The following is a 12,197-nucleotide window of genomic DNA, read 5'->3' as shown; positions in this document are numbered from 1 at the left end:
AGGAAGGTACTCTCAAGTGCGTCCATATTCAGACTCAAACCTAGAACCCTGCACTCAACGCATTTTTGTGCCTCACCCAACACCACTAGACCACAACACCTCGGTGGTTACTACCTATAAGTACTACACATGCATAATATAGATAATATTATTACAAGATATTTTTATGTGACACAATAATGTATCGCATGAGATATCAACTAGTTATACAAAAAGTGGAATAATATTTCCAATAAATAATGGTAAGACCTAAAATAGGTAAGAGGGGAAATCTTAATTTTATATAATTATTCCCACAAATGCATATATAACAGATTAGAAACAAGAAGCGCAAATGTGGATTCATATCTGGATTCCATTTAGGCCAAGATTCTCCACTAGTGTATGTGTTTGTGCATGATCTCATTCACATGAGAGTTGTGATTGTAGTGTCACACCCACGTGAGAAAGCTAAAGCTAAAACCCCCCTTATTGTTCCCACATTTATAATTTGGGAATTCCTCATTTCCAATATTCTTTCGGTAATTGTCATTTCAATCACACTGCTCTACTCTCTGTATATATAACTGCCTTCTTGCCCCCTCTTTCTTCTACTTAAGCTGGTCACAATTTACTTGCTCCTCCACGCTAAAATCCTGAAAGCCTTCAGTTATTTAGAAGGTGGTTTTTCTCTAAATCTCTTTCTGGGTCTTGTTTTAGATTCTGTTTTCCTAGAGATACACAAACATGCATGTGTGATGTGTCTTTATTGTTCTTCATAGACATCATTTTTGTTTTTTGGTCTTAAATTTCTTTCTTTCTTTCTCGGGCTTTGTGAATTCCTTGGCTTTGAGGACCTTTTTCTCAAACACGCGCAGGCACACAAATACAAACACGTGGAGCTATAACTCTTTTAAGTTACATACCGTGTCCATATTCTTCTGGTTTTCCTTCTCATTTTGGAACTTTTAAGACACAAACAATCAACCCCATTTTCAAGTTTGGATTTTCAACCCCAAAATATGTGATTATTGGACTTTAATTTGCAGAATTTTAGCCAAAGTATGGGTTCCCAGGAAAGAATAAAGACAGTGAAAAGTTTGCAGAGAAGCTACTTTGATGTGCTGGGTCTATGCTGTTCTTCAGAGGTGCCTTTGATTGAGAACATCCTCAAGCCTCTTGAAGGTGTCAAGGAGGTGTCGGTGATTGTCACCACAAGAACAGTTATTGTTGTTCATGACAACCTCCTCATTTCTCAGATTCAAATAGGTAACAAATCACTATCTTTTCCTCTTTAATACCAACTTTCTGTTCAATTTATGAAATACCATTATTTCTATACATACATACATATATATATATATATATATTCTAATTTTATAAATACAATATGATTTGATTCAAGAAACCAATTTATTTTAGCGTAAACAATCTTCTCATTTTTCAGATTCAAATTAATAACAAATCACAAACTTTTCCTCTTAACACCGACTTTCTGTTCAATATATGAAATACCCATTTTTCTTTTTATTTTTTTTATAATAAATTTTATAAATACAATTTGATTCGAATTAAGACACCAATTGATTTTAGGGGGTCTTTAACTATAAAAGTTCATAAATTGAGTAAATTGGAATCTATTAAAAAAAGACGCACTTCTTTTGATTTTATTTTTGTTACAAACAGCTAACTAGACTTGTTGATGGGTTCTAAGGCCTGCCATGTCGTAAATGGCAGACATGCTTGTAGAAATATTGATTCGGAGCTTTGGTCATTTGCCATAACTGAGTCATGATTTCAAAAGTTGACACTAAACTACACCTATGCTACAATAATTCTTCATCTTCTTTGTGATATGCTAGAAAGAAAACAAAAGTTTTTTTTAGTAGGATTGCACTAATACTTGGAGACCTTTAAAGGTCTTTTTTTTTTTAGTAGGGTTGCACTAATACTTGGGCACCTTTAAAGGTCACATTTTACGGCCAAAGATGGATCAAACAGGTGGTGGGGGAGTCATTAGGTGGACCAGTCTGTTTGGTGGTGATGATAAATATTGTTAAGGGTAGTGCAATTCCTTTATGCAAAAAGCCAAAATATCTAATTCTCCTCCTCCTTCCTTCTTTCTTTTTTTATTCTTAAAATTTTTTTTTGGTAAGGTAGAATAATCTTGGATGCCTATGTTGAAAACATTGTAGAATATGATTTGATTTACAAGTCATTTTTCTTTTGTGTTATGAAATGACATAAGTTGTTCAGATTCTCTTGTTATTATTCGCAAGTAGACACCCCTTGTCTTTCATTTGCAAGTAGACACCCCTTGTCTTTCATGTGATGACAAAAACACACTAGTTAATTTAGTATCACAAACAAATGTGATGAATTGCTTGTCATTTTTCATATGAAATCAACACTTTTTCTCCACCAATCACAATCAATCACATAGAAGAGTTGCGTCAAGAATTGTGATTTTTTGAAAGTAAAAAGAGAATTGTTATGTAAAAGTAGAGTCACAAGTTTTTCAAAAACAGTTAGTTTTTAATTAAAAAAAGAAAAGAAAGGTAAAGATAACTGCAAATGAAAATTTTTTGTTATTTAAAAAAAAAAAAATTGGATTAACAAAGCCTTGATATTATTATCTTAATTAAAGAACTAACACTTCGGAGTGTGAACCAATATGATAGTGACCGGCACATTGTGCATGCCTTAAAAAATTTGGTTGAGCAACACAAAAGGTTCCTTCTTTTTTTATTTTTTTATTATTAATTTTTTAATAACCAAAATGCCCTTGTTGTTTACAGATAATTAATTAATTTTATGTTATATTTTTTCTTTTAATATATATTATGTTTACCTGAAAAAAAAATCAGATTAAGTTTTTGTAATTGTAATTAACTTTTTATGGGTGTTAAATTTCATGACAGTTAAGGCTTTAAATCAAGCAAGGCTAGAGGCAAACGTTAGAGTATATGGGGAGGAGAATTACAAGAAAAAATGGCCAAGCCCATTTGCAATTGCTTGTGGATTATTGCTTTCACTATCATTTTTGAAATATGTGTATCATCCGCTGCAATGGTTGGCTGTTGGAGCAGTTGCTATTGGTATCATTCCAATTACTCTGAAAGTAATGGTGTCTATTCGGAATCTTAGGATTGATATCAACATTCTTATGATGATTGCAGGTATGTGATTTTATTTATTTATTTATTTGCTGAATTTATGTGATTTATTTATTTTCCCTTATAAATATCTCATAGGGGACATGGGCACAACTTTAACGTTGGGTCGAAAATAAACTTAAAATATTCATGTTTGTTTGAGCCTAACTAAATTAATTATTAAAAAATGTATATAAAGCTTAGAAGATGGCTTGCTTTCTTTTTTATCTTTTGGGAGAATCTATAAGTTGAAGTTAGCTGATGTAAGACCTAACTGTGTTGCGGAATTCATGCCCCTTCGTTCTTTGTTGGGGACCAAGTATATTCCTCATGACCATATGAAATTAAAGCTTTTTATTTATTTATTTATTTTTATTTGTATCTAGCAATAATGAAATCCATTGCCCTTTTGCTTTGAGTGGTACACTTGCTTCTACCCATTAGAGAGTCCGAGATCAAATCTCATAATGATACTGTCCTTTAAAAGAAAGTTTTTTTTTTTTTTTTTTTTTCCTTCTTCTTTTGGTTGAGAATTAAAGTTGTGTGGGGGATTCAGTTAGCTCAACTCTATCATAGCATTTATTATACACACCTCTTAACAAAAGAGGTATGCTTAAGAGTATTTATCGTTTCATATGTTTGTTGTCATTTTCATCCATTTTACTTCTCTCTGGCAAAAGAAAAATTATTAGGTCCACCAGAAAGACTGTTGATGTGATCCTCCCAACTAATGAGATAATGTCATTTATGTAAATGTGTAAGTGAACTTTCTAATCAGTATAATGAATAAAAAATAAAAATTACCAGGTAATGTCACATTTACATAAATAAGAGTATTTTATTGATTGAGAGGTTAAAGAGGACCACGTCAGTATTCTTCCTAATGAATTTAATAATTTTTCCAAAAGAGAAATTTGGCTTATTTTGCCATCACTTTTTCCAGGTGGATGCCACCTTTCAAACTTTTCAACTTTACCTTTTTATTCTAACCTTCTTCTCAAAAAAAAAAAAAAAACCTTTCCCTTTTTATTTTTTCCCTAACTTAAAAAAAGAAAAGAAAAATTGACCCTTTTTTCTTTGTGAAGATTTCTCAATGTACAAAAATTGACCCCCCCCTTTTTAAATTTTTTTTTTTTCTGCCTAACACAAAGGATATCAATTTTGGATACATAATTTATTAAACAGTTAGTTTTTGTTTTTTTATTCTTTCTAGACATTGGTATAATTATTGTTGCTTGTTGTTCTTGGCAGCCATCTGACTTGTCTCTATTAAATTAAATGGTTTTCATTTTCCTTAGGTGGAACCCTTCTATGAAAAGCATATCCTACAAACTACTTCACTTCCTTTTCGAGAAAAATTTCTTAAGTCTTGGTAAAGCCATTAACTTTTTGTTCACCAAACTTAATTATTGCTTGGTCTTTTTGTACATGTTCCTAAATCAGCAAATTTCTTAGCATTTTTAATACTTCTAACTATGCTTTCCACACACCACAACCCCCCCCCCCCCCCCCCCCCCCCCCCGGGCGGTTTTTGCCCAAGTGTTGGAGATGGTCCATGGTCCATGGTCCATGTCTTTATTTATTTTTATTTATTTATTTTTATTTTTTGTGATATTGTGCCTTCTCTTATTTAGCAAAAAATAAATTAAAAAATGAAAAATAAAAAACCTTTACTACTTCCTCCAATTAGGTTAAATGGGTTACTTTTCTTAAACGTGATTGCAACAATTCTTCCTTTTTATGAAGGGGATGTCTTAAAATGGTAATTGGTAGAAATTTTAGGGCTCCTTACTTCCTAACTTTTGATTTTCCATGCTCATTCAAAATTTCAAAATTTTAGTTTAATGAATAATGACTCAATATTTTAAGTGTAAGGTAAGGTGATTCGAGAACTGAACCCCATATAAGAGGGGTTTTTATTTTTATATATTCTTATCTTGAGAGGTACCCCATATAAGAGGTTGGCTAAAACTTTGACGATTTTTTAATTTGTTAAGGAGGTCAAATCACTAATAAACATTCTAGTCTAAATTAAACTCAACCATTTTCATCAAGTGGTCTACAAATTCATTATGGTGACGATTTGATTTTTTATTTTTATTTTTTTTTACGGTCTTCTAATAATATATATATATATATAATATGGAGGATTTTCCATAAAAATCTTATATTTATCCAAAATTAAGGAAATCGTTATGGTTAATTTCAAATCGCTATTATCCAAAATCACTAAAGATTGTCTGGCTTTATAGTTGCATTTAAACACAAGGGGGGCAAACAAATTTAAACGAGTTACTTTCTAGAATATATATTCTGTCAAAATAAATGGCCCATTTATAAATAGTTAACATATTTGGTTAATATATATATTGACCAATGTCTGCTTTTTTTTTTTTTTTTTTTTTTGGGGGGGGGGGGGGGGTTAATTTCTGTTAATTTTATTTATTTATTTGCGGCTACAAATAAAATTGGAAGAGTGCACGAATGAGTTAGTTTAAGATTTTTATTTTTTTATTTTTATTTTTTTTTTTGTGAGAAAGGTGTTAGTTTAAGATAACCTAGGAGGCTAGGACGAGTCTTAAAAAAAAAAAAAAAAAAAAAAATCACTTTGTTGCTCCTCGTTATGGTGGTACTGATTAACACTTGGTGTTTATTTTTGACAGTGATAGGGACACTTGCTATGAATGATTATTTGGAAGCTGGCACTATTGTCTTCTTGTTCATCATTGCAGAATGGCTTGAGTCAAGGGCAGGCCACAAGGTTCCCTTTTCTCTTTGTCTAACACGTCCCTATAATTTATATGATGAACAAAGACTGCAATAGGATAGGATTTAAAATCTATAATATCAATTCCATGATAATTGTTATTTACTGCTGGACCAAAGACACTAAATGATTTCTTAATTAGAATCCACACATAAGCAAAACTTGTTCAAAAGAAAATTGTTGCACAGTTGTATTGATGAAATTATTTGTAATTATATTTATACAAAAATATCATTGGTTTAGAATGTGACATAAACTCGAAAACCCTATTGGGTTAGTGTTGGTGAGCCTGTTAAACGATACAAATGTCAAATGGAGCTCCTACAAGCCTGGCCCATTACTCTGAGAGATTTATTTCTGCTTTTGCAATCTAGGACTGGTTCCTGCTAAGAAGTAAGAAGCTATAAAAACCATTATTGAATTCTGAATTTTGAAATGCATATGCATGCAGGCACATGCAGTGATGTCCTCGTTGATGAATATGGCCCCTCAGAAAGCTGTCATGGCTGAAACTGGAGAAGTTGTGGACGCTGATGAGGTGAAATTGAATGCTGTTCTAGCCATTAAGGCTGGTGAAGTAATACCCATTGATGGAGTTGTAGTGGAAGGCCAATGTGAAGTTGATGAAAAAGCTCTAACTGGAGAGTCATTCCCTGTTGCCAAAGAAAAGGACTCAACTGTTTGGGCTGGTACCATCAATTTAAATGGTAACAACTCTCAAACTTTTTACTTTGTTTTGAAATCATCTTTAAATGGGGTTTAAGTGATAGTTCAGTGCAGTAACATCTTTTGTGGTGCCTCATTTCTATTGTTCAAACTTGAGCTCCATGTCTCTATCTAAAAACTATACCTTAATTTTATACTTTCAAATTATTTATTTATTTTTTCAAAAGAGACATTTTCGTTATCTAATAGAAAAATCTGACATGGTAAATGATGTTCATGTCACATCATTGACTCTACGACATCAAAGTGATTAATTTCATGAATTCCATTTGTTACATTAATATTTTTCATACGTAAGATAACTGTGAAGACCTTTATAAAAAAATAAAAAAATAAAAAATTATGTACGATTTTTATATAAAACTCAATGGATGATGACCAAAATACACAGTTTAAAATTAATATTTATTATTTACTTAAAATATGTTGTGGTTTTTATTTGCTAAATGGATTTGGCTCTTTTCAGGGTATGTTTGTGTAAAAACCACTGCTCTAGCTGAAGACTGTGTTGTGGCTAAAATGGCAAAGCTTGTAGAAGAGGCTCAAAAAAGCAAAACCGCAACTCAGAGACTAATTGACAAATGTGCCAAGTTTTATACCCCAGGTTAGACAAGATGTCCGTATGTCATTAGCTTACTTAGCTCTTTGCGCTTTTGGTTAAAAGATGGTTAAAGTATAGTTGTACCTAAAAAAAGTGAAACTTTAAAAAGCTATACATAAGAAAAATAAAGTAAAAGCTAAATGAAAATCTCATGTCAATGCACTCTAAAGTATGCAACTTCACGGAATATAAATCACATGAACTAGAGAGCATGTTTTGAGTGACTACTTAAGCTGTTGTTGATTATGTTTTGCAGCTGTTCTAATCATATCAGCTGGTTTTGCGGTGATACCACTTGCGTTGAAAGTACATAATCTCAACCATTGGTTTCACTTAGCATTGGTTGTTCTGGTAAGTGCATGCCCTTGTGCACTTATCCTGTCTACACCTGTTGCAACTTTCTGTGCGCTTACAAAGGCAGCCACATCTGGTCTTCTAATCAAAGGGGGTGACTATCTTGAAACTCTTGCCAAAATAAAGGTAGCAGCATTTGACAAAACTGGGACAATAACAAAAGGTGAATTTGTAGTGACTGATTTTCGTTCCCTCCGTGATGATATTAGCTTGAACACATTGATTTACTGGTAAGGATTACTTTATCTACTCCCCCACCTTCTCTCTTTTCATAACCTTTTGGTCTATTTGAATGCAAGTAATATTGAATTAAATTTTTTTAAGCCTGCTTGAAGTCATATGAAAATTAAACTAATATGTTTTTTTTGGTCCTACATGAAATGTAGCATAATGATACTTTTAGGAGTATTGATGGTAATTTATATTAAAGAAAATAGGAAATTAAATTGATGTCATCCCTAAACTATCATTTGCCTTAATCTTGTCCTTGTTGATTTGAGAATGGTTAAATGATATTGTTGTCCCCAACATTTTTTTTCCTTAAATATACTGATATTCTTGAAAATTCTTTACTGATAAAGTGATTCAATGTAGTTAGCTTTGATCTTACTACTAAAAGACCAAAATTACAGGTTTGAATAAGACATGATTTTTAGTTTATGGTAGTTAACTTTGAGGGCAAACAGGGAACAAGATTAACAACAAATGGTATCTAAACTTTGTACTTAAGATACAAACAATACTTAAAAAAACAGAATTTAACTTTGGCATGTAATTTACTCAAAATAATAATTTTGCAATTTTGGTATTACGGAAATCCTAAAGCACTCATATTTCAACAAGTTTACAAAAATGTAGTGAATGAATGTTTAAGCAGAAAGTTTTCAATTGAATCCTTTTTAGTGCAAGTTGCTACAGGGGACAATCTATTTATTCAATTCTGATAGGCCTCCAAATCCTTCATTAGAAAATCTGCCATTTTTTATGAAAATTTTCACTTCAATGGAAATTTATACTAGTTATTGTATCTTCCTTCAGGGTTTCCAGCATTGAGAGCAAGTCAAGTCATCCAATGGCTGCTGCACTGGTGGACCATGCTAGGTCACTTAAGATTGAGCCAAAGCCTGAAAATGTGGGGGAATTCCAAAATTTTCCTGGAGAAGGGATTCATGGCAACATTGATGGTCATGATATTTACATTGGAAACAGAAAAATTGCTTTGAGAGCTGGGTGCAGAACAGGTGAGAGCCTTCACTTTTAAAGAATTTTTGAAAGTTTAGCTGTATGTTTCCAAATTTTAATTTCATTTTCCTCTAGCAATAAAATTGGCTTTGCACTATGGTTCTAATCCTATAATATTCAACTTTTTTAGTTCCTGCCTTAGAGGGTGATAAGTTGGAAGGAAAGACCATTGGTTACATATACTGTGGAGCAACCCCAGCTGGAATTTTCAGTCTCTCTGATGCTTGTCGAATTGGGGTTCTAGATGCAATCAGGGAGCTGAAGTTAATGGGTATAGAAACTGCTATGCTTACCGGAGACAGTCATGCAGCAGCAACTCATGCACAAGAACAGGTGCACTTTCTAGCTCTAATCTGTAACATTCCCTCGGTTTGCATGCATTTACTATTGATTCAGGCATCCAGTCCTTGAATAATATCATGGAAAATTTAATGCAAAAGAGGTGTTAATAATGGCAAAAATGCTTTTATGAACAGCTGGATCATGCACTAGAGATAGTTCGTGCAGAACTTCTGCCCGAAGACAAGGCAAGAACCATCGGAGAATTTAAAAAGAAAGGACCAACAGCCATGATTGGAGATGGTGTAAATGACGCCCCTGCATTGGCCACGGCTGATATTGGTATCTCAATGGGCATTTCGGGCTCAGCTCTGGCAACCGAAACTGGACAAGTGATTCTTATGTCAAATGACCTTAGAAAGATACCAGAAGCCATCCAATTGGCAAAAAAGGCTCACAGGAAAGTCATTGTGAACATTTTATTGTCAATCACTACTAAGTCCGCTATCCTTGCTTTGGCCTTTGCTGGTCATCCGCTCGTTTGGGCAGCAGTTCTTGCTGATGTTGGCACATGTTTGCTAGTCATTCTTAACAGCATGCTGCTTCTGCGAGGTACCCAAAAACATAGGGGAACTTGCAACAAATCTTCTACTGCAAAGCATACACATAAAAATGGATGCAATGCCACTCATAGTAGCTCCTCTCATCACCATCATTCACAAGAGAAACATCACAATTGCTGCTCTGACAACAAAGCTCAAATAGTGTCTCAACCCCAGAAGTGTTCTTCTATGGAATGTGCTGCAAAGTGTAAGTCTATCCGTTTGAATTCAAACTCATGTGGGACCAACAATTGCATGGATTCAGCTGCGAGCCATGATAAATGTGTAAGCAGTGAACATCACGAGGCAAATCATTGTCTGGAGTTGCATGAAGGGCAAAACGAATGTCGTTCAGTCCCTCAAAACTTGGGCTCTTGTACAAAAGAAGAATGTAAAAATTTGATAGAAAGTCAAGGTGATTGTGTAAAAGGAGATCGTTTCCATGTGGCCCAACACTGCAACCATTCTACTCCTTCAGAAGGAAGACAAAACATTACAAATGATGGTCACTGCCACTCAAACCATAGTAGAAAGAACCATACTGACAATGAAGCATCAGGAAAAACGGTAGTGTCATGTTGCCACCATCCGCAACAAATGCAGGAGATTCATCATGAATTGCATGAGTGTTGTAAAAATCACAATGCACCACTTCAAACCACAGTTGATATTGACTATGTGGAATCAACATCTACGAATGCTATGGAAAAGAGAGAGACGGATGACTGTTGCAAAGGCCATAGGAAGCATCTGGAAAGACAAAACATTCCAAATGATGGTCACTGCCACTCAAACCATTGTGGAAAGAATCATACTGACAATGGAGCATCAGGAAAGATGGCAGTGTCAAGTTGCCACCATCAGCAACCAGAGATTCATCCTAACTTGCACGAGTGTTGTAAAGATAAAAATGCACCACTTCACACCACTATTGGTGGGTGTTGCAAGAGCTACATGGAGGAATGTTGTGGCAAGCATGGACATATTGCAGCCAACTTTGGAGGAGGCTTATCAGAAATTGTTACGGAATCTTAGAATAAGGCTAAATACTTAGATTGCTACATGCTTTTTTCTTCTGCAATATTATAGGTTGATGAAAAGGGCATTGGCATTTGTAAGAACCTCAATTAACGAATGAAATGAAAAGGTTTATATTATTACAAGGGTCGGGTCGCATCTATTTTGTGAAAATGCAGTGGTAAATAGAAGAACAATGTGTTACAACTATTATAAAAGGCAAACTTGTTGAAAAGGAAGAAGAAAGTTCACAGAACATGAATCGGGGTCGTTTTGTGTTAGTAAGGAATTGATGACTCTGATTGAAGCGGTGCCGTTTTGTAATTACCTCATTAACAGCTTTGAAGAAACGATGCCGTATCACTTATCTGGAGCCAGTATCTGTTGCTAGTTAGTTCCACGTGTTTGAATGTGATTAGTAGTTAGCTTTAACTGTTTTTCCTGCTAATTCAACGGAGGCAGTTATTCTATTTCTCCCTTTTCCTTCTTTTGATTCTTGTATATAAGGGTGTAGATATTTTATCAATTCACTCAGTTGCTTGTATTTCCATTCTTCAATCAATAAAATCTGAGTTCTATTTAGAGAGCGAGAGTTCTAGAAGATTTTACATGTTATTAGAGCTTCAAAGCTTATCAATGGCATCCACTGAAGCAAGCAACCACTCTAATCCTTCCAATAATCAATCCACACAACTAGGTTCGAGTTCTGGAGATGAGCCTAGTCCTAAATCCCTATTTTCTCAATTCTAGTGAGAGTCTAGGTAGCATTTTGGTTACTCAACCTCTACTTGGAACGAAGGACTATCATTCTTGGTCTAGAGCTATGGTTTTGGCCCTCATTGCAAAGAAGAAGATTGGCTTTGTGAATGGTAAAATTCCAATGCATGATCTTGATTCACCTTTGTATGAAGATTGGCTAAGTGGCAATACCATGGTTCTTTCTTGGATGATCAATTCCATGGACATAGATGTTTCTTGTAGCATCATGTATTGTGAAACTGCAAGGGAGATGTGAATTGAGTTGAAGAATCACCTTTCACAGGACAATGCTCCTAAAATCTACAACCTTCAAAAGGATATTTCTCATATCTCTCAGAATCAAATGTTTGAAACAGACTATTTCACAAAATTTAAATGCTTGTGGGATCAATTACTCAATTATGATCCATTTCTAGAATGTTCTTGTGGAGATATGAAGGCTTTGCGTGCTTCACATAACAAAACTTATGTGATGAGGTTTCTAATGGGGCTAAACGATGGTTTTGACACTCTTTGTAGTCAGATTCTCATGTCTTATTCTTTTCCTTCAATTAGCAAGGTTTATTCACTTGTTCTTCAAGAGGAATCACACAAGAGCATTGGTCATGGAGGTTCTTTTTCACCACAGCCTGAAACAGTTGCAATGTATGCCAATTCAAAAGGAAATTCTGGGAATTCCAATTGGAACAAGGGAGGTAACAAGAAAGAGAGGCCCT

At 34.1% G+C, this 12,197-nt stretch overlaps 1 protein-coding gene across 4 annotated transcripts; it reads left to right on the top strand.

The window, feature by feature from the left end:
* Positions 1-427: 427 nt before the first annotated feature.
* LOC126705492 (putative inactive cadmium/zinc-transporting ATPase HMA3) lies at positions 428-10,868 on the top strand. Of its 4 annotated transcripts, none has more exons than XM_050404538.1 (10): positions 428-660; positions 1,029-1,248; positions 2,901-3,158; positions 5,798-5,895; positions 6,353-6,608; positions 7,094-7,231; positions 7,485-7,812; positions 8,621-8,823; positions 8,955-9,157; positions 9,301-10,868. In XM_050404538.1, exons 2-10 carry the CDS (start codon positions 1,044-1,046, stop codon positions 10,738-10,740), a joined length of 3,129 nt encoding a protein of 1,042 aa, XP_050260495.1. In that variant the 5' UTR covers positions 428-660; positions 1,029-1,043; the 3' UTR covers positions 10,741-10,868. The 4 variants fall into 4 exon arrangements, with proteins under 4 accessions (XP_050260495.1, XP_050260496.1, XP_050260497.1 ...); XM_050404539.1 differs by lacking the exon at positions 428-660 and adding an exon at positions 679-896; XM_050404540.1 differs by lacking the exon at positions 428-660 and adding an exon at positions 903-923.
* Positions 10,869-12,197: the final 1,329 nt, after the last annotated feature.

Source organism: Quercus robur, chromosome 11 (assembly GCF_932294415.1).
Source record: "Quercus robur chromosome 11, dhQueRobu3.1, whole genome shotgun sequence".
NCBI classification, from domain to species: Eukaryota; Viridiplantae; Streptophyta; class Magnoliopsida; order Fagales; family Fagaceae; genus Quercus; species Quercus robur.
The sequence above is the reverse complement of the archived record's forward strand: the minus strand, read 5'-3'. Positions and strand labels throughout refer to the sequence as shown.

Bases quoted from the DNA above. Each gene is read 5' to 3' on its own strand.
- LOC126705492 (XM_050404538.1), top strand. From the start codon at position 1,044: ATGGGTTCCCAGGAAAGAATAAAGACAGTGAAAAGTTTGCAGAGAAGC. The intron at 1,249-2,900 runs GTAACAAATCAC...ATTTCATGACAG, and splicing joins CATTTCTCAGATTCAAATAG to TTAAGGCTTTAAATCAAGCA. The intron at 7,232-7,484 runs GTTAGACAAGAT...TATGTTTTGCAG, and splicing joins TGCCAAGTTTTATACCCCAG to CTGTTCTAATCATATCAGCT.